The sequence below is a fragment of the Ictidomys tridecemlineatus genome, chromosome 12 (genome assembly GCF_052094955.1).
Source record: "Ictidomys tridecemlineatus isolate mIctTri1 chromosome 12, mIctTri1.hap1, whole genome shotgun sequence".
NCBI classification, from domain to species: Eukaryota; Metazoa; Chordata; class Mammalia; order Rodentia; family Sciuridae; genus Ictidomys; species Ictidomys tridecemlineatus.
Window position 1 is genome coordinate 39,748,807 of NC_135488.1, and position 21,844 is coordinate 39,770,650.

Sequence of the window (21,844 nt, forward strand, 5' to 3'; positions counted from 1 at the left end):
CTGTCATGAATGGTTCCAGACTTGCTGATCTGTGGATCATTTTAACACGAAGACCTCAAATCAGCACATGGGGGTCCCTCCCAGCAGGAACACAGGAGGCCCTTGGTGATTACTGTATGGAATTCCCAGCAGCTGTCCCGTCCAGGCCCCCTTCTGACCAGTGTCTGTGCCTCATTAGGGCAGTGAGCTAGCCTGAGGGCCAGGGGAGCCCAGAACCAGTGCTCTGCAGGCACCTTCTGCAGCCCCAGCTCATGCGATGGGAGGAGCCATCTTTTGGATCCCAAGGTCCATGCACTAAGTCCTGGCAAGGATCCAAAGGTTTCTTCCTCAGCTGAATGCAAGATGGAAAGTCCTCTCGTGAAAGTCTCACCCAATAAGCACACATTGAGCACCCTCTGTATGCAAGACACCTGCTCGGACTGGAGAAGAGAGCAAGATCAGCTCTACCTTGGGGGAAGCTGTCTATTTAGCTTTTAGGGCAAAAGTAAGATCAGTTTGAGTAAAGAAGACTCTAGAAAGAAAAAAATAGCCAGAAAGAATCACTTTTCCATCATGAGTGGTCAGAGATCTGAGAAAGCAGGGCTGCACCTATATTTAGTGGTCGATCCTCCGGAGAGGCTTGGGAAAAGCCAGTTGTAATTAGAGACAGTTTTTCTATTACTTAAATTGAACAACTAATTGAATTGTTAATTAATGGCTTTAAACCACCTTGGGATAGAAAGTGCCCGAGAGTTATCCCGAGTACTAAATAGGACTGTGGAGTCCCAGGGAGCAGCGGGCTCCTCGGCTGCCTCTGGAACCTGCCAGAAGGCTCATGCTGGGAGTAAAGAGTCATTTTAAACTCAACTGGTGACATGTTTAGAGTAGCTTCCTCTCCTTGGTTTTCCCCTAAGGTTTTTCCCTTGGCCTCTGTTAGAACATTCATCCTGGATTTCATATCGCCCTGAATCAAGCCCTGGGACATTTACGATTCGGGGTGGGGAAACACTTGTTTGGGAAAAAAATAAAGTTGCCCAGTTCTGGTCCCATCTGTAAAACATCTAGATGATCAAGCGCAGGCCACAAGCAATAACGGAACTTCCCTTTCAGGAGTGCATTTTTATCCTGAAAGCCTTTGAAGTCATGAAAGAGCAGATAAACCACATGAGCGGCAGCCGGGTCAACTGTAGCTCTGCACAGTGTCCACTGCATGACCGTGGCCCGAGTCTGGGCCCCCTGAAGACGGAACAGGACGCAGCAGGTCTTGGGCCCACGTTCCTGTTCCAAGATCTTTTTCTGTCCTTCTCTCCTCTTCAAAGCAAATCCGAAGGAAAACCCTTACTGACAGAGCCCTTGGATAATAGACCAAAGATGGGCCCATCAAGATGCATCATGGAGCCACAGGTGAAGGAGCCATCATCCTCTTAAATTCCTGGGAAGTCCTCGGAAGCTTGCTTGGAAGGTCTTGATATTCTGAAAGAGTCAGGAGGATTTTATGAGGTCATTATCTGGCTGGGTGGTGTCTCTTAGATCCAAGCGGAGAGTATTTCACATCTGGGAAATTTTTAGATGTCTCTCTTTCATTACACAGATGTTCACATCTGCGAACCCTTCCTTTATGTGGAGTTGTTTCCATTCCCCTGGATACATTTCTTGGCTTGCCCTACAAATGAATCCGCACCAGCCTCAGCCAACTAGTGACAGATGTCAACTCACGAGAGGCCACTATTTTTTATTTTTCCCACTTTATATCCCTGTTTGGAGACATTTATTAGTATTGATGTGAATGAACTCAGAGACTATGTTTAGATAAAATGAATTTATTCTTGTGAGCAGTGGGAAGGCCATGTGATACGGGATAAAATCATTTCGAGACATATGTATATATAAAATAGAAAAAAAAAACGGGAAAGCTGAATCTCAAAGAAAATTTTGTAGATTTCATTTTATAATGCATTTTTTTCCTGATATTCTATCTGTTCTTAGTTAAGTTGGGAAGCATAATGAGGTTTAAATCTGCAAGTTTAGAACATACAGGTTGTACATTCGTCCCTCAGAATCTATGGAGCATTGATTCCAAGACCTCCCCAAAGATACTCAATCCAAAGACAACCAAGTCCCTTGTAGAAAATGACCTAGTATTTGCATACCACCTTTATACATATCCACTTTATACTGAAAGTCACCTGTATAAATACTTGTATGCTGTATTGTTTAGGAAATGATAAGAAGGAAATCTATACATCAGCCATACACACACAACTCTTTTTTTTTTTTCAAATATTCTCCATCTACAGATGGTTGAATCGGCAGATCCGGAACCCTTGGTTATGGAGGGCTAATTGTAACCCATCACATTTTAAGAAGTAAAGAGAGTGCAGACTCTTGGCTCTAGGGATCCTCAATCCTGTCTGCAGAAACTTGTGGGACTTTTGAGTGTATCCATACCTGGGCTTCACCCCCAGAGTTTCTGAATGAGCTGGTTTGAGAGGGGCCCAGGCAGCCGTGCCAGAGTTACCAGGGGAACCAGGTGCACAGTGAATCTGAGAATTCCCCGTGTGTACCAAGTCGGCCTTTCTCCTATTTAACAAGGATCTTGTCCCCAACCAGCAAACTCCACCTAAAGACAGAAGAATCTTTCTGGCCCAAAGACCCATCAGTTTTCCACAATCCCCCTGAGAGTGGGGGTTGGAGGATCCCAGGGACGCTACGTGGTGTCTCCCAGGGGACCCTGGGCACGAAGTTCCAGGACTATTGTGGACATGAGCCTAGAAGCATCCCCTCTCTTTCCTGGGAGACCCCAGACTTGGAGTCTGGAGATGGGGGTAGTGTCCCTGCTTCATTCTTTCCACTGTGGAAGTGACCTTCATTAATTAATAGATCCTTTCTGGGCCTCAATTTCTAAAATGAGGGCAGTAATACTTTTCCAGACTTGTGAGAATAAATCACAGGACACATGGGAACAGATTTTGTTGCCTGTACAATGCTACAGAATTGGAAATTTGTCATGGGCGCTTTGCGTGCACATCTGGGATGAGCCAGGTTTCCATTACTATAACAAAATACCTGAAATAAGCAATTTAAAAAGATAAGCCAAGCATGAGTTTGAGGGCAGAAGCTCTTGAATGGTCAGTGCCAGGACAAGGAAGGGGTGTCCATGCATCCAAGACACCACTAATCTCCCCAGGACCATCCATATCTGGAACATCCTCTGACTATGATCTCACCCTTCACACAGCAGCCAGGGGGAGCATCCAGACCCTTGCTGCAGAATGAAGCTGTCCCTCGTGTTGCCGAAGGTCGTCCCCAACACACAAAGTGCAGGGTTATAGGGCAGCAGGTTGGGGGTGGGCAGTGGTTACCAGCAGGACTCACTCCCATCTGCTTCTAGTAAGCTGTTTGGCTTTGAGCAAGTGCCTCGGTTTCCTCGTCTGTGCCATGGGGATAACAGGAGCACCTACCTACCTCATTAGGACTTTGTGTGGATGAAATGCGTGAAGCCACACACACACACACACACACACACACACACACACACGGCCCCAGGAAGCGACTCTAAGTTTATGGTAAGTGCCAGGTGGGATTTGACAGCTGTCACCAGACAAGACTAATTGTGTGTCCCCACCCCCCACTCCCTGCACAGTGCCTAGCCCCTCCTGTAATGGCTTTGACAACGCCCTGTCAAGACCTTGCCGCGTGTCACTGGGGAAGGAGGTCTGCTTCATCGCCACTGTCCGCCTGGCAACACCGCAGTTCTTAAAGGCAAGTCCCCCGCAGAGAGGTCACTGTGTGGAACGGTTTCCGCTGAGTCGCGTCTGGTTATATCTCATTCGTTATCTTTATGGGAGAGAATCAAATTGCCACGGAGTCACCACATTCTAAATTTCTAGATGCTGCTTTGAAACATCTACAAGTTTAGAACGTCTAGCCTCCGCCCCTGCCACCCTAGCCCTGTCCCAGGCCCTCCCTGGGGTTCCTGCCAGGTATTTTGTTTGAAGGCAGCCGTCACTTGCCATTCAGCCCACAAAGATGCTGCCCGATGGCCCCGCCCACCTCCCCACCTTCCTGGTCACCGTGAACACCGCCCAGGGCCGGCAGGGGAGAGAATGGAGAGTCACAAGATTGAGGGCTTTTTTCCTGTATTCTCTCATCAAAGATTGGTAGCACTCTCTGGAACGAATGTTGAGCTAAATTAGTAATTCAAATTCAGATGCAAAGCCATTTCCCACATGTTTACCACACTTGCAGATAATAGGAAGGGAGTGGTGTGACATTTTGGCTCCTAGGTATTTTTCCCCAGCTTGTGAAATAAATTTAGTATCAGCTAATACCGAAATTAGCTACAGAGGACGAGTTTCAGGCCAACCCGACTTGGAGGCTGGCTGGTGAGGATCTTAACTTCTGTTACCCATCATGCATTTCTTTGCAGCAAACCTAGGGTGAGCATCTGGCACCCCAGCAACATTCTTTTCTCCCCCCCCCCACCCCTCTTCCAATACAGGAAATGTGCATAGTTGATGAACCTTTGGAGGAATTCACTTCAAGGCATAGCTTGGAATGGAAGTTTTTATTTCTGGATCACAGGTTTGTGAAGAGGGAAACGTGTTTGGATTGGGTCCTTTTCAAGTGGTGTTCACATGAGCCAGGTTCTCCTGGGGAGACACAAGTCCAGCCTGATCCTTTGAAGAAAGACTCGCTGGCTACAGGTTCCCAGCCAAGGGAAGGGCTTCCCCTTCTGTACCTGCTTCCCCTTCATGCAGAGGTTGAAGGCTCAACCCTGGGGCATCTGTGGGATGACCCCCTTCCTGCTTCCAGAAAGACAAGCAGATGTGCAATGAACCCTCTCTTCTGATCACTTCCAACACCCCTTTGATCCTTGAGTCCAATTTTTTTTCTCTTTCCTTTGTGACATTATTCACCGTTTCAGAACAAGAAATCTCGCTTCCCTGCCCTTTCGTTTTTCATTATACAATGGAGCTGGCCCCATCTATAGCTGTTTTTAATGAGCCAATGGCTGATACATTTAATGATTATTTGGGCCAGCGGATGCCAAGGAAATGGAGTGTCTAAATACTGAAATAACTTTGCAAAACGGGTGCTGACCAGTGCAATGCTATTTTCTTCCCCTGGTTCTTGAGAAACGAGGCCCCTGTGGATACTAAATGTGCAAACTGTACCCTGCGTGTCGAATGGCTGGTGTTGACTGGCATGGCCCGTGGGGTGTCCTTCTGATGGGGAATTCCCTGTGCCCTCCTGCAGAGCCCCTCCCATCATAGGATACCTGCCCTTTGAAGTGCTGGGCACCTCAGGCTATGACTACTACCACATCGACGACCTGGAGCTCCTGGCCAGGTGCCACCAACACTGTGAGTACCCCTCGCCCAGACTGACCACAGGGGCGTCATACTTGATCCTCGGTGACCGGACCGCAGGGCTCTGTAGTCTGCTTGTCACCTGGCTTCTTGGAAGCCAGGGACTTGGTTTCCTCTGCAGTGAGCTAGGGGTGTGGAGGAATCCACCTAGATGGATTAGTCTTTAGTCGGCAATTAGTGGTATTGGTCTCCAACTGACCTGTCAATGCTGACCTGTCCTCTTCAGATATCACCCTAAGTCGGCGTCTCCTGGGGTGACTTGGGTTTTCTAGGTAAGAGCTGTCTTAACCATTTGCATGAAGAAATGCTACTGCACGTTTCAGCATCTTCTGCAGGGTGAGGTCTACTGGGAAAGCCAGGAACAGTGACGTTGTAGATTGTGAATGTTGCATAGAAGGGGATGTGCACAGGGCGCTGGAGGCTCAGGGGGACCCCCCCCACCTCGCAGCTGGAGGAGGTCCAGGGATTCCCTGTGTCCTCCTGCAGAGCCCCTCCCATCATAGGATACCTGTCACAGATAACATAGGATACCACAGGAATTCCCTCTGTCACAGAAGAGGGGAATACGCTGGCACACACGTGTGGGACAAGTCTCCTGATGTGGGAGCGCTAGACTCACAAGCTTGATCAGTTCTCACTTCAAAAGAGAAATCAAAAATTAAACACTTGAGGGCTGGGGTTGTGGCTCAGCGGTAGAGTGCTCGCCTGGCACATGCGAGGCCCTGGGTTCGATCCTCAACACCACATAAAAGTAAATAAATAAAATAAAGGTATTGTGTCCAACTACAACTGAAAAATAAATATTAAAAAAGAAAAGCCAGGTATGGTGATACACATCTATAATCCCAGTGACTAAGGTGGATAATGCAGGAGGATCTCAAGCTTGAAACTAGCCTTAGCCACTTTTTAAGAAGAGAAATGGGGGTGGGGGGAGAAGGAATTATTATTTAAGGCTCATTTTTAATTTTTTTTTTTTGGTACTGGGGATTGAACTCAGGGGCACTCGACCACTGAGCCACATCCCCAGCCCTTATTTTGTATTTTATTTAGAGACAAGGTCTCACTGAGTTGCTTAGCGCCTTGCTTTGGCTGAGGCTGGCTTTGAACTTGCCATCCTCCTGTCTCAGCCTCCTGAGCCGTTGGGATTACTGGCATGCACCACTCCACCCGGCCTCTCATCTTTAAAAATTTAACCCCACGCTCCTCAAAGTGTGGTCCCCGGTCAAGCTACATGGTGATGTGTGCTAGACATGTAGTGTCTCAGCCTCTTGCCACCCTGGCCTGAAGAGTCACAATATCCACTTTCACAAAATCCCCAGATAATTGTGCAAACATTCAAATTGGAGAAGCAGAGCTGCTTTAAACCTCTGACTGCTTTTGGCTCTTCTAACGGAGAAAAAAGCCAAGGGAAGAGTCACCTACCTGGCCTGAGCAAGAGGTTCCTTCTCTGTGGAGCCCATGGCCCCCCCTGCTGGCCTCTCTCATATTCACCAAGTCAGTGGCTTCCTCTGTAGCTTTTGTTTCCTAGGTAAGATTCTTCTTAACCGTTTGTGTTAAGAGATGCCAAATTCCAGGCCCCGTGGCAATAAAACCAAAATTGTTCTTCTTCCTCTGATCCACCTCCCTTTCTTCTACCTGGCACAGATTATAAACCAGCAGCATCCATTGTGTTTTGGACACCCCCAAAGGGACTTCCCACAAACATGGCCAAAAGGGGCTCCAGGCATCTCTGTGGCTGCAGGGGACGGCCTGGGGTGGAGACACCCATACCAGACCCTCTTGATTCTGGAACTGTGTAGACTCAGTCTGAACTGCTGTCCGGCAGCCACAGGATCCACCCAGCAGTTGCTGGCCGTCAGGTCTGGTTTTGGTCCAGGGCCCTCAGGGTCTGGATGCTCCCTCCTCCGCTTCAAAACCAGCTCCACCTGCAGCGGGGAGATGAGCCCCAAGAAAACCAGGGCCTCCTTTTAATTAAACTTGCAGTTTAACAATCTGTCCACCTCTGCCCTTATTTGAGAATCTCTCTGAAGCTTTTGAGCATCTGGAAAAAGTACGTGGATCCCTCTTCTATTATTTAAGATTGCCTGAGAGTTAGCAGGAGGTGTGACCCAGTGGTAGAACCCTTGCCCAGCAAGTGCAAGGCCCTGGGTATGATCCAGGCACCCTGGGGGGAAAAATTAGTATCAGAGTCTACCATTGTCCTGAGAGTCACTTATTGTACGGCGCAGCCAGGGAAATAGGCAATGCCGGGTATGGTCTTTTGTAATGTGGATTTGAGTCGTAACTCCCTGGGTGGGGGGGGGGGGAAGATTGCTTTCACGTTAATGGGTGTTACATGCAGAATCCGTTTTCTACTCCCAGTGATGCAGTTTGGCAAAGGGAAATCGTGCTGCTACCGGTTTCTGACCAAAGGTCAGCAGTGGATTTGGCTGCAGACCCACTACTACATCACCTACCACCAGTGGAATTCCAAACCCGAATTCATCGTGTGCACGCACTCGGTGGTCAGGTACTCTGCGGTGGTGGGTCTGGGCTTGTCCCTGCAGTGCCTGGGAAGGGTGCCCCGGGGTCCGTGATGACTGGTGCAGATCAGCAGCCCCTCAGGGACCCCCTGTGTCTGAAGGTCAAGGTGGCTGTCACTTGCAGTGAACAGGACAAGTCCCAGAGCTTAGCACCTCCCAGGTAGCCTCACCGCTCTCACCTCCCACGACCGAGACTTCTGAGTTTCCTCCAGGCCCCTGCGCAAGCCTCATGAACTCTTTTAGGCTGCCAGGATATTACTTAGTAAGTTCCTGCTTCACTGACCTACTTACATATTTTCCCCTCGTCTCTCTCCATCCCCCAGCCTTCCCGTGTCGCTGATTTGAGAAGAAAATTAAAACGTTGCCTCTAAATAACTCAAACACAGACTCCCTTTATTTTTAATGTTCTAGAAACCCCTGCTGGCAACCGAGGCAGCGTTCAGAGAACAGTCAGGCTGACTGTGGGAGAAGGTCCCCTGCCGGTGACCTCAGGGAGCCCTCAACCCAGGGCACCAAAAAAGACAACCCATCCCCCCCCCCCCCCCCCGCCTTGTTGCAGATGCATCCTGGGTGGGGTCCCGACTCCCAGGGTCGGACGAGAGAAGTCTCCTTCCCACCACGCCCCTCCAGAAATGTTAGGAACATAAATCAGTTTTAAACTGGTTCAGAAAAGAAGCTTTTGAGAAAAAGAAAAAAAAAAAAAAAAGAAAGGGTAGAAGGACTGTATGTCATATAGTCACCTCTCCATATCCACTGGACCCTACGTCCATAGATTCAACCAACCACAGATTGAAACTCTTCCAGAAATCATCAATCCGTACCGAAATGCAGACTTTTCCTCTTCTTCTCAACAGTCCCTAATCATGACAGTATGCCAAGTGTGTACATAGTGTTTGCATTGCATTAGAAAGTGTCAGTAAGCCAGAGATGCTTTAAAACACAGCCGGAGGATACGTGTAAGCTGTGTGCACGTTATGCCATTTCATAGAAGGTACTAGAGTGTCTGTGGGTTCTAGGAGGCACAGGTGGTCTTGGAACCAATTCCCTCGGCTCTGGAGGGACCACCATAAAGAGAAATAATAAGAGATGAAGGCAAACAGACGCGGCCACCTCTCCCTCTGCGTGCGTCTAGAGAAACGCTAGCTTTTCTCCCTCCCGTTTCACCCTATTTTATGTTCATGCTGAGAAAATCGTTCTTGGATTCCCTGTCCACCCTTGGGGACTTCAGCAGCCAGGGGTTTGTGACTTTGTGGCCAGAACCCCGCGGCCACTGAGCCTGGGTCTGTCTCCAAGGGCTCAGGGGAGGCTGCACATCATCCACACCTTGTTCTTCAGAGTGGGCTCAGCCTCTCCATCTTTAGTCTGTCAAATCTTAGGAACATTCAGAGGCGTAGGGAGTGAAGTGAATAAGTGGAGAAATAAGACGAGAAGCATCCCATGGCCCAAGGGCTGGCGTCTCGTCCCAAGGCCCTCCCGGGCCTGCAGGAGGGGACAACCCAAGGCGGGTCACTCCGGCATCACTGCGTTGACCCAGTTGACCTGTGAAATTGAAAAAGCGCGTCCCTAGACGGGCCTCTGGTGGCCTGGAGTCTGGGTCTGGCGGATTCTGTATTTGTGTGAAAGAAAACTTTTTTTTTATTTTTTGAGAAATGTCATGACCAGAAAAGTTTCCTGTCACCCTTGTGTAGCCACAGTCCAGACTGAACAGATTTTGAAAACAGCTTTTCATCACTGAAAGGCAGAGGCTCACCCCACAGATGAAAATGCCTTTTTAAAGACAGTTGCGTTTGACGGTTTGCGGGGGGGAGAGAGGAGTAGTGAAGGAGGGAGTCATGAAAACACCCTGCACATCGAAGCATGGGGACATCATCTCCGAGCCCCTCGAGTGGAAACTAGACAGGGAGGGAAACTCAGCCTTTCACAGGGGAACGGTCGGGGTCCTGGTGCTGTCCCCGCTGAGCGTGGGTGGCAGGAACAGAACCCCTGTCTAGGAGTTGTCATCTGGAATGTCCGGCCTCCACTGTGGTCTCTCGCTTTCCTGAGCAGTTACGCGGATGTCCGGGTGGAGAGGAGGCAGGAGCTGGCTTTGGAAGACCCGCCCCCCGAGGCCTTGCACCCCTCCGCCATGAAGGTAGGCGCATGCTGCCAGGCGGGCGGGGTGAAGATGGGCTAGGCAGAGGCCGCTAAAATGGCCATGAGAAGGACAGAGCCACCCGTATTCATGGAACCCTTGCTACACTCCCGTGGTGTTCAAAGTGTTTTGAGGCATGTTCTCATTCCCCACCTCCCTCCCCGTGGTAGTCCTGAGAGGGAATGTGGTCATTGTCCTCATTCTCCAGAGGATGCGTGGACAGCCACCTACCCCAGGACACCCGAAGGCTGTCACTCACCAAGCTGGATTAGAAGCAGCCACTGGACATCAGGCACGGCTGGAGGCTGCCCACTGTCCCCAGATGGCTATAATAAGCCCTCTTTGCATCTATCTCACCAATAAAAAGCTGGGGAGTAAAACCATCATTCCTTCAGGGGGTGGAATGATTCAAGGCCACTGTCGCTAACTCAGCCTAAGTGCTGTGGTGTGGCCCCCAGACCTCGGGGTGCCTGTGGATGGACCGACCCCCCTCACACACTTCCGTGTCACTCATGCTTTTGTTTTTCTTTGGGGCACTGGGGATCGAACCCAGGGCCTCACGCATGCGAAGCGCACACTCTACCGCTGAGCTGCAGGTGGAAGCTTGTCTCCGAGTTCCTCTCTCGGGCTTCTGTGTCTGTGTCTGGGGGTTTAGTCGATATCCACGGAGGCCCCAGCTCTGCCCAGGGAGCTCTGCTCTGAAAAAGCCATTTCCTTCCACGAAGCCCATGACCTTCCTTCTTCCCCCGCCCTGAGCTCTCTGGTCCCCTCTTGAACAATGCAAAGGGACGTGGAGATTGTCTGCAAGCAGACCAGAGCCCTGTTCCTCAGAGCAGGCACAAACGTTGCAAGAGAAAGAAAGAGGGAGTGAAGTACATCATCCAGGCTAAGGCAGCGTCCCCGGGAAGAGCCACTTTTTTGTTTTTTTTTAAATCTCCAGCTAAGAAAGAGAAAACGCTCCCAGACGGTTTGTGAAATAATGATTTCTTTTCATCCGTTGAAGGATACACCCAATTTCAGCTGTGTTAAAACGAGGGTAGGGGGTGCCTCTCGGAGTTGATGAAGCTCAGCTCTGGGCGTCCAGTGACCCTGGTGCCTCTGCAGCAGCCAGGGCTCAGCCCTTCCGCTGTCTTAATCCAACAGAAGCACCCCTCCTCCCTGGAGGACGGAGTCAGGAGCAAAGGGAAGTCACCTGAGAGATCAAAGAGCAGGTGGGGTCTCTGTGCCCCCGCCCGCCCCGCCAGCGTGCCACGTGGTGGTGCGTGCTGTGTGACTCCTCACCTGCACACCAGTGTTTGTGGAAGTCTTCGTCACCCAGCTCTGTCACATAACACATCACGTATCATGTCAGGGAACAGAACTAAGCCATTAACAGGCAGGTGTTGGACACATCACACATCACAGCCCAAGAGCAGGTGTGATGCGTGTGTATCATCCCGGTGGAAGTTTGTCTCCGAGTCCCTCTGGGAATCCTAAGCCCAGAACGATGTCTTCTCTTAGCAATGCACATAAAGCATGAACACACAAATGTGATCTTGAAAGCTGGAAGACGATGCTTCTCAAACTCTTCTGTACACCTTTTTTTTTTCCTTTTCCCCAAATCTGCCCTTGACTGACACATGTGTAAAATGTAAGTTCCTGTGCTTGGGTGGGAGGTGTGGTGAGGGCCATGGCCATGAACTACAGAGTCAGGGTGCTCCCTCTCTCTCCCTGGGCTCATTTCACTGCTGAGCAGAAACACACAGTCCACATCCAGCAGGGGTCCGCGGACCCTCAGTGGAGCCTTGCAGGGGACCCTATCACTGAGCAGCACAGCCTTACAATCTCTGTCTCCCACAGCACACTGCACATGCTGTCGTTCTGTTCTGCACAAAGGCCTGTAGGTTGCATGTCAACCCATCCAGCCCTCCTTGCAAGCCCACATTTGTGCACCCATCCACACACACACACACACACACACACACACACACACACATACATACACACAGACACACACACACACACACAGTGTGCATTCTTACCAGAACCATGACTCAAAAGACAGAAGAGCCACGTGGACCCACACACACACGAGATTTTATGGGCAAGAGTGTGGGTACAGGCCAGCCTGCTGACTTGGCTCAGAGGGGGCTGGTGATTCCCATCTTTCTATGACCAGGTAGGAACAGGAATCATTCACTTTTTCTTCTTGAGCTTGAAAATCACCATAAGCCCTGTTTTCATGTGTCTATGACATCTAAGCCATCGAGGGTGGGGAGTTGGTCCTTCAGAGAGTTGGACACTACCGTGTTTTCTCCTCATGACGTTTGAGGCAGAGGCATCCTGAGAGCCAGGGTCAGTTAAGGGGCAGAAGCCGAAAGACAGGAGACCCCAGGCCCTTGGCCTGTGCTCTCTGCTCCAGGGTCCCTGAGGCTGGAGGAGCTGCCCGTGGGTGGCCGCGTGGGTTGTACCCTGGAGAGGTCCAAAGGCACTTATCATCCGCTGTGTTAACAATCCAGTGCCGACAGCCACCTTGTTTCTAGAGTCTGCTTCCAGAAACACAAAATTTGGGGTGCAAAGCATTTTCTAAAATTCAGTCAATTGAGAAAAATCTGGAAAATCAAAACAAAAGGTGAAAAACTGTAATCAATGCTGCTGACGGGCCACGCCTCTGGGTGACATCTAGATGACATCCGCGTGCCTCGGCTGACCCCAGTGTGGTCCCAGGCAGCTACAGGACTCAAGAGCTTCCGTGTCATCCCACATATTCAGAACTGAGGACATCGTCCCTTGCCATCTCCTCCGTGCTCAACGGGGACTTTGTGCGTGTGTTTCAGGACAAGGGCTCCAGCCACGACCCCCAGCAGCACTTCAACGCTCTCGACGTGGGCGCCGCGGGCCTGAATGCCAGCCCCTCGCCGTCCGTGTCCTCCAGGAGCTCCCACAAGTCCTCGCACACAGCCATGTCCGAACCCGCCTGTGAGTGCCGGTCTGGGGGTGGGCAGAGCCCCACCGAGGGCCCCTGGCCTGGTTGACCCAGGGCAGTCCGTGCCTCCTTGGAAGCAGAAGGTGCCCTGCGGTGGACACTCCGTGGCTTCTTTTCCCTGTCCCCTGTCCACACTCTGGTGTCTCCACTGCAGCACCCAGCAAAGACAAAGCAGGGGACATGCCCATCCGGTCCCCTGGTTACCATGAGTGCCTCTGGTGAGGGCTTGGATCCGGCAGTGGCTGGGAATGAAGTCGGGGCTCCCGTGGTGTCTTCCCGGGTCGGGCTTTGGTGGCTTGGCTGAACCACCTCGCCATGGGAGGCTGCCATTGTCAGAGGCTCCAGCCTAGCTCCGTGCCGTGCGCCCTGTGGTCACTGTTCCCCTCTGCGGCTAAGGACGCTGCTGAGTGTCTGGAGGTCGGGGAGGTAACGCCTTGCTCTCTTCCAGCCACTCCGACCAAGCTGATGGCAGAGGCCAGCACCACCGCTTTGCCAAGATCGGCCACACTACCCCAAGAGCTGCTGGTGCCCGGGCTCGGCCAGGCAGCCACGATGCCGGTATGTGTGTCACCCCAGACGTCTCAACAGGGGCACGCTACCATGTGGAGGGGCTGCAGAGCCACAGGCTGAATTTCCCCAGGGAATCAGTTTTACTTAGAGATGGAGAGTAAGGGGTGGCGGGTGGGGGTACAAAGTGACGTCATTTAAACGTGAACCATTTTTATCACACAATTAACATGGATGTCTATCAATAGGATACAAAATCCAAGTGGATTTTTAAAGATCCAACCCCAAAATTTCAAAAGCCTGAGATGACGCCCCAGACCTGGGAGGGTGTGGGGTAGGACCCTCCCGTTTTGAGTCACGCCTCACGCTGGTGACGATATTGGAGAAGCCTGTTGTGACTAAACCCAGTCCTTTTCAGAAGGCCAGGGAACGAATGGCCTCTTAGAAAGCACACCAGCCACATGCAAAGTCATCGGCACACAGTATTCCGGCCAGCAATTGCCATCCAGCAAACCACACCTAGCTTCTTGGCATAAGGGGTCAGGAATTCAGAAAGGGCGTGGTGGGGTGGCTCTTCTCTGCCTGGGGTGTTGGGGGTCTCACCAGCTAGCCTAGCGGATTCCCATCCTAGACGGTCCTCCCACTGGGCAGTCTGGCCCTCGGCCTGGGGTGGCTGAAGGCTGGGCTCAGCTGTGATCCTCCAGCCTTGAGGCTCAGGTCTCCCCACACCTGGGGCTTCTCCCAACATGGTGGCTGGGTTCCAAGAGGCAGCATCTAGAGATCCACACAGATGCTACACAGCCACCTGACCTTACCTTACCAGTGACCTTCCTCCTGACCAAAACGGTCACAGCTCCCATCTTCAGCTCATCATAGAGAGGGACATATGACTCCGGCTCCTGCACGGGAAAAGTGTCCAGGGACTTCAGGGGCCACATCCGGGTAGCTGCCGGATGGATACCTTCTGCCCGTCCCTCACTGGCTTTGGAGGTGGGGTCACGGTGCCATCTTCCTTGACATTCTTCCTGAGCAGCGTGGCTGAGGCTTACTCTCAACATGGGGCTTGACCAGGACCACTTCCTGTCCCTCCAGCCCTCTCTGGGCACTAGGAAGCTGCCACTGCTGTTCTTCCAGAGCCTGAGCTGCCCAGGACGCCACTGATGGCACCTCAGTGTGCTTCTGCTCCCCCTCAGCTGAGTAGAGGGACAGAGTCAGGGGAACCCAAGCCAGCATCCTGGGATCCCATGGGACCCTGCTGTCATTGCCCCCAGCTGCCGCCCTGGGCCACGGTTCGATTTGGGCTTCTTTTGATAGTCCCCAGTTTGGGGATGATTTCAGAAGAGTCCTTTTTACTTTTCTTTTAAAAGCCATGTCAGTCCATGGAATGGGGATTTGCATTTCTCATTTCTCCGTGTTCCCTGGGTGATCGGGGACAGGGATGTGACTCAGTCCACCTCCTGGGAGTCTCTAAAGATTCCAGGTGGCCGGTGAGACCGCCCCCATCTTCATCACCTGGATGAGGTCCTGCCTACAGACAGGCACAGCGTGTCTGCCCGGCTGGGCTCGTGTTGGACAGAAAGAAAGAGGGCCTCGCAGGAAGCCACCCCTGGTGAAAGTCTACCCCCAGGGCCACTGAGACTGCTGAGAAGGGACCACCTGGGGAGAAGGCAGCCCAGCCCAGGACGGGGGTCTAACAGGGGTAGGTGACAATGGCCTTGCTGAACATGAGCCGTCATGGATCCTGAGTGCTCCAGGGTCACCTGCACCCTGCACCAGCCGGGGGCTGGCCCAAGTGACATGCCCTGTATGGGAAGCAGCGTGGCCAGGGGACAGACGCCCATACTTTCTAGAAGCCCTGGCTTCCTGCTCTTCACCTAGGGCCGGCAGATCCTGTAAGTTGGAGAACCCGACCAACCAAGGGACTGTCCCCTGGAACAGCCCAGAAGCAGCGTCCGAGAACAAATCCCTTTTCTCCCACCAGGCTCCTCTGCCTTCCCCGCCGTCCTGTGACCTCACGCAGCAGCTCCTGCCTCAGACCATTCTGCAGAGCCCACCTGCTCCCATGGCACAGGTAAATCTGGTGCTTGGAACAGGGCAGAACACCTTCCAGACAGACCGTGTGACGGTGTGGGTGTGTTGGTGTCGTTGTCTGTCACACATCGGCACCCGCCAAGGCCTGAAAATGTGCTTCCCGAGGTGCGCGTGGGGGTGTGTGGAGCTAGACGCTTCATCATCTGCCGTTCTTGTCCTCTCCATAGACGTTCTCCAATTCTCTGTCCCCAGTTCTGTTTTTCATCCTTGTGACCATCTTTGTTAATCTCTCCTCTGTCTCTCTCTCTCTTTCTTTTATACTAGGAATTGAACCCAAGAGTGTTTTGCCACTGAGCTATATCCCCAGTCCTTTTTATTTTTTTATTTTTTTTATTCTGAGACAGGATTTTGCTAAGTTACTAGGGCTGGCCTCGCACTCGCAATCCTCCTGCCTTGGCCTCCTGAGTTGCTGGTGCATTTCTTTCATTTTTTTTATGACTCCAAATTGGCTATATTCTAGGAAAGGTCTGGATTAGGCCAAATGTCATAGGAAGACTTTGAAAGGATCTAAAGCATGTGGGTTCCAGTACCCTAGCCTAACATTTTTTTTTTAAGTAATTATGAGTAGTTCCTTCCTGACTTCAACAGCATGCAGCCAGTTATTATCTGGGTCAGTCTGTAATCAAGGTGTTAGGGACACAGAGACATCTGTAACACAGCCCTTGCTTTTAGTACTATGAAGAAGGTGGCCTACGTATAAATGGAGAAACCACCCAGGCCCGCCCGGCAGGTTATTTTAAAAAGTCAGTAAGAAAAGTGTCTGCTTAGGAAAGTCTGAGCTGGCTTCCTGGAGGATGTGGCATTCCCGTTAGCCCTGGAAAGATAACTAGGACATTGCCAGAGAATTAAGGGGCAGCAGAGAAGAGGGCCCCGGGCCTGTGCTTTGGTGGGGAGTCATGAAAATATCTGCTATGCTCCAGTCGTGCAGAGTGGAGCCTCTGCTGAGCCCAGAGCTCTGACTTCAGTTCCTTTAAGGGGCACTTAGCTGCTCCCATACCCTGACCACAAGCTCAAGCCGGGTCCCAGGCAACCGCTCGCCAACCCTTGAACTTGTCAGGGCGCGGCCTCGCCCGTGCTGGTGCAGATCTGTCACAGCTAAGGAAAACCATTCAGAACACATGTCCTCGCACAAGTGGCCGCTGGTACTTTCCTGGAATAAGAAAGACACGCGGGAGCCTCCGCTGCTGCTGGCTGGCTGGCTGTCGGGCTTGAATAACGATGCAGAAGCTATTCATCCAGTCGAGTGATTAAAATTTATTCTCTGGACAAAAAAAGAGAATGATTTTTTTTTCCTCTTCAATGTCCAAGACACATTTGGTATGAAATCAGTAACTTTTTCAATCCAAAGGCCCATGAGATGAGAATTCCTTAAACTTCTGGACCTTTCATGTCAAAGAACATCAGTATTTATAATATATATGTATGATTAGGCTCCTTCAGGGATTTATCTTTCATTTATCGAACTTCGCTTTACTGAATAGTGACTGCTGTTGGTCTGTTAGGAATACTGTACTTGATGAGAACCGCATTCTTTAAGACGTTCTTGTTAATACGGTTCACTCTCGGCATTCCCAGGAAATTTGTCCCAGGACCCCCCCCCCCACCGATACCAAAATGCATGGACGTTCAAGTCCCTCATATAACATGGCACAGTATCTGCATGTAATCTACATGTCATTATCATCGTAAATGATCCCTGGACAACTGTAAGTCACCCCTAGACGACTCATGATCCTGACACAGTGTGAATACTGCATGAATAGTGGTCATAACATATTGTTGAGGGGATAATAACAAGGCAGATTTTAGTCTTCACGTATTCCGCACGTACATTTTTTGAGTCTTTTCCGTCTGAGGCTGGTTGAATCTGCAGAGACAGAGGCCCGCCCCACTGTCTCTTTCCAGATCAGCTGGACATTCTCAGACTCACCCGGGGGGAATGATGAGATTCTATGATTTTTCTCTGTTTCCCTCCACTGATGACATCACTCTCAGGGAGGGGAGGGGGAAATTAAATCCAACATTGGGGGAGTCGTCATCTGGACAACTGGTGGTTTCCCAAAAAGCCTCTTTTGCTTTACCCTGTGTTTCTAAAATGCCTCTGAGTGAGAGGAGATCCTTTCATCACAAAGGCCGAAGCCCGGCTGGGGTGCGGCTCAGTGGTGGAACACGTGCCCAGCATGCACGAGACCCTGGGTGTGACCCCCAGCCCTGCAAAACAACAACAAAAAAAAAACAGAATAGAATAGAATAAATGAAGCCACAGTCAAGAAGATATCAAGAGACCAATGACTGGGAGTCTAGGGTAACAAACATTTCTTAGTGCCAGGTGCAGTGGCACACGCCTGTAATCCCAGAGGCTCAGGAGGCTGAGTCAGGAGGATCGTTGGTTCAAAGCCAGCTTCAGCTAAAAGTGAGGTGCTCAGCAACTCAGTGAGACCCTGCCTCCAAATAAAATACAAAATAGGGCTGGGAGTATGGCTCAGTGGTCGAGTGCCCCTGAGTTCAATCCCCAGTAAACCCCCCACACCCGCAAAAAAAAAAAAAAAAAAAAAAACATTTCTTAGCCTTAGCTCTGGCTCCCTACTCACTGTCCAGTCCCCTGGCCACTCCTGGTGCAAGCCAACTAAGCAACCAAGAGCCGGCTCTGCTAGAGGTGGAAGGGGTGGCCCTGAATGTCTCTCTTGTAGAACAAACTGTAGAAGCTTTTGTGTCTTGTTTTAAAAATGAAATAGCTGATACAGCTTGCTTGCTTGCTCAAGGGAATGTTCTTTCAAAATCCAGCTGAGGGCTTCGACACAGTGCTGGGGATTTTTTGCGGGTGGCCTGGGCATTTTAAGCTCCTGTAACAGCCAAACATTCTGTTTTAAGTGAAGTCCGATGTCAAGGGCGCTGTGATGGAGGTGGGAGCTGGGGACAGGAGTGGAGAGAACCCGAGCCCTGCCTGGCAACCCTGGTTCTCAGCTTGGTCCTACCCCCACCCAGCCCCGTGACCTCAGCAAGCACGACCCGGGTTTGTGGGGAAGCGGTGGAGGGTTCACAGGTCTGCCTGCCTAGGGGTGGGGACAATGGCTGGGGCACGGGGGTCTCTGCAAACATCTGCCGCGATTCTTCATTGGCTCTATCTGTTTTCATTTTGCTGATCTGAAGCCTCCGTCATTGCATCCTCTGGTACATTCTGCTCTGTTCTCAGTTCTTCCCATGTGTGGGAGGTCAAAGGATAGAGCAAAGAAAGGAGAGAGAGAGAGAGAAAAAAAAAGGAAGCCTTGCACAGGGCCTGTGCCTGTATCCCAGATGCTGAGGCAGGGGGCGCCATCGAGCTCAGCAGGCTGCAGAGGGGAAGCCCATCTCCAAACAAAAAAAGGAAGGGAGGGAGGAGGCGGGTAGGAGCGAAGGGGAGGGAGAGGGAACAGGAAAGGAAACCTGTGCCCAGCAAACTGGTGGGCCTCAAGAAGTGGACGTTGCACCCAGAGAGCCCAGAGAGCATCAACCCCTCCTCCCATCTTGTGACCTCCTCCCAGGACAGGATCCTGTGTGGGGCCAGGTGACAGCAGGCAGAGCTCACCTGCAAGGTTTTCCTAAAGCCCACCTCGGCCCCAGGAAGGGCTTCAGGGGTCCGAGGGAAGGGAGGGGGCTGTTTGCAAAGCACACACGAAGGCCTTGTATAGGGTCTCCCTCTGCCACTGTCACCTCGGGGCATATGGCAGGTGACGGGTTCACTTGTGTAGCAGCTGGTGAGCATGGGGGAAGGTCCCAGGCCTGGAGGGCACTGGGATCAGATCTAGGGTAATGACAGGGCCCAGAAATGCCAGCGGAGGTGTCACACACAGAGTACAAATGAGAAGAAAGGACTTCCAGGAGGCCCCTGGATGCCGGGAAGGGTGGCCCAGGGATGGGAAAGGGACTTGCGACCTGTCTGCCAGGCCCAGGTAACTCTCTGACCCGGTTGTGTTTGTGACTCCGCCTTGAAGTTCTCGGCCCAGTTCAGCATGTTCCAGACCATCAAGGACCAGCTGGAGCAGCGGACGAGGATCCTGCAGGCCAACATCCGGTGGCAGCAGGAAGAGCTTCACAAGATCCAGGAGCAGCTCTGCCTGGTCCAGGACTCCAACATCCAGGTGATGCCCCTGCCCAAGCCGGCCTCTGTCCTCCCTGCTCTGGGCACAGCGCTCGGCTTCCAGGTCAGGGCAGACAAGGCCCCACACGCCCCCTCTGCACGGCCTCCAACAGATCCTCCTATGCTCATGGAGCCCATGGCCACATCCACAGGCCACTTAGAAGGAGAAATGCCACTTACCTGTCCCCATCTCCAGGCCAAGCCTGAAATTCCCACCAGGTCCTCTCTCACTCTACCAGGCACATTCTCTTCCCTGCCCACCCACATTTTCGTTCGTGAGTCTGGCCTTCGAGCGCCCTCATGGATGCCTGCCTTGGTCCTGGGTTCCTGCTCCCAGCACCCACTTCATAGCACCCAGCCCAGGCTGCCGGCAGAGGGAGAGGCACCTCCATCTGTTTCCCCTGAGCCGAGGATGAACACAGGAATGGAGGGACACTTGGGAAGTCAGGCTGTCTGTATTCAGCCAGAGCGGGTGGCAGAGGGAGCCGGGGCTGGCACCTCCATGCCACCCCAGTTGTTGCCAGCCCCTGGGGACACTCTGCATATTCTGACAGCAGCAGCCTGACCCCCAGCTATGGCTTTATGGAATCATTCAGAGAGTTATTTTGGAAGAAAAACTTTATGTATTGGATCTCTTTCAAGGATGGATGATGACGATGATGATTATTATTACCAAATTTTACTTCGTTTCAGGACTGTTTGTCCTCACAAGTGCATCATTGGGATCCAGCCATTAATTGCAAATGTATTTGTAGCTAACCTTGGAGTTTGCTCTGGGAGCGTTGAGAATGTGCAGCCCCTGTAGGAGAGAAGCAGAGAGAACAAAACAGACACCTTAAAAATGGCTGCAGGATTGTTCCCACGGGCCCCCGGACCCCTGACAATTCAGACCCTCTCCTGGGCACCCAGCTCAGTTGCACCTTGACAGGCAGACGGGAGGGGGGACGCAGGGCGGTGTGTCGGTGGCCTTCTAGGGTGTTCCGGAGTTCTCCTGGGAAGTCACAGGGACTCAGGAGTGACCGTTGGACATTCCTCCCCTTCCTGCTCCTACCCAGGCTTGTCACCATAAATAAGCCCAAACCAGGACAGCCACCACCCAGCCTCTGAGCCTATCTACAGGTGCATACCCAGAGTCCTGCTGCTCCCTCCCCCACCGTACTGTCACCCCCACCTTGACTAGAGGAAGGAAGAGTTCCGTGGTTACATAGAAAAGAAATGGGGTCATCAAGCTGTCACATCAGTAAACAGCCACTTTGTGCTTATTCTTTCCCAACTGCAATATTTTTCTCACTGGTCCCAGGGCCTGATGGGTTGCTCCAAACTTGCCCGACTCCAGTGACTCTAGTGGAATTTTACACTAAAGGAGTCGGGGAAATTGAACCAGAAACTGCTGAAAGCCACGTAGGCGTAAGAAGCCTCCTCCTCAGTGTCTGGACTTTTCTGCTTCCTGCCTTTTCAATACTAAAGCTAGATTTTAAAATAACAGGCGACGAAGTTATCACTGTCACTCCCTGTGAGGCGGAGCTGGACTTTCCTCATGGCGGGTGCTGTCTGCTAACCCCCTAAGTACACACGCCAAAGAGCACCCGAGTTCCAGCAGGGATGAGGTAGAGATCAAGCCTCGGGGCCATCCTTCCTGCGCTTGGTGTTTTGACCTTATCTCTGCAGTGGAATTTTCCAAAGAACATGGAAATCCACAGATAGCCAAACCAGAGAGAACATTTCCTCCAGCAGTCTGTCTTCTTGTTGTTTTTTTCCCAAGATTTAAAGAAATATAATCCAAAATGCTTAACCAAAATATGACATTGGTTTTTTTAAAAAAAAACATGATTTAATTGTTTAAAAAAAGCACATAAAAATGACTCCACTTTCTACCCCACCCCAAACAAGAGAAGAATTAGATGAAATAAGATCAAAACATTGATCACCTTTGAAGCCTAAATATGACACATTATGATATGGGTTTCCATTGCACTTTTTCTCTATTTTTTGGACTTCTGAAATGTCTTGTAATGATGAGAATTCATTAAAAGTACTCAGATGAGAATCCTGAAAGTTCACAGGATTGTGAGTGTAGGATCTACTTATTCTTAGAAATTAGAATTTTTTTTTCCTGACAACTTTTCCTACTTTTAAGAATCCATCTTCTTGAGCCATAAA

At 51.2% G+C, this 21,844-nt stretch overlaps 1 protein-coding gene across 6 annotated transcripts in view; it reads left to right on the top strand.

Moving 5' to 3' along the window:
* Npas2 (neuronal PAS domain protein 2) overlaps positions 1 to 21,844 on the top strand; it is a 152,079-nt gene that overhangs the window by 118,000 nt on the left and 12,235 nt on the right. For all 6 annotated transcript variants that reach the window (XM_078028570.1, XM_078028568.1, XM_078028569.1 and 3 more), the window contains 9 exons: positions 3,623 to 3,741; positions 4,481 to 4,563; positions 5,239 to 5,345; positions 7,713 to 7,860; positions 9,920 to 10,004; positions 12,821 to 12,962; positions 13,418 to 13,527; positions 15,458 to 15,547; positions 19,539 to 19,685. In XM_078028570.1, the coding sequence (XP_077884696.1) occupies positions 3,623 to 3,741; positions 4,481 to 4,563; positions 5,239 to 5,345; positions 7,713 to 7,860; positions 9,920 to 10,004; positions 12,821 to 12,962; positions 13,418 to 13,527; positions 15,458 to 15,547; positions 19,539 to 19,685 (1,031 nt within the window). The remainder of the gene's footprint in view (positions 1 to 3,622; positions 3,742 to 4,480; positions 4,564 to 5,238; positions 5,346 to 7,712; positions 7,861 to 9,919; positions 10,005 to 12,820; positions 12,963 to 13,417; positions 13,528 to 15,457; positions 15,548 to 19,538; positions 19,686 to 21,844) is intronic.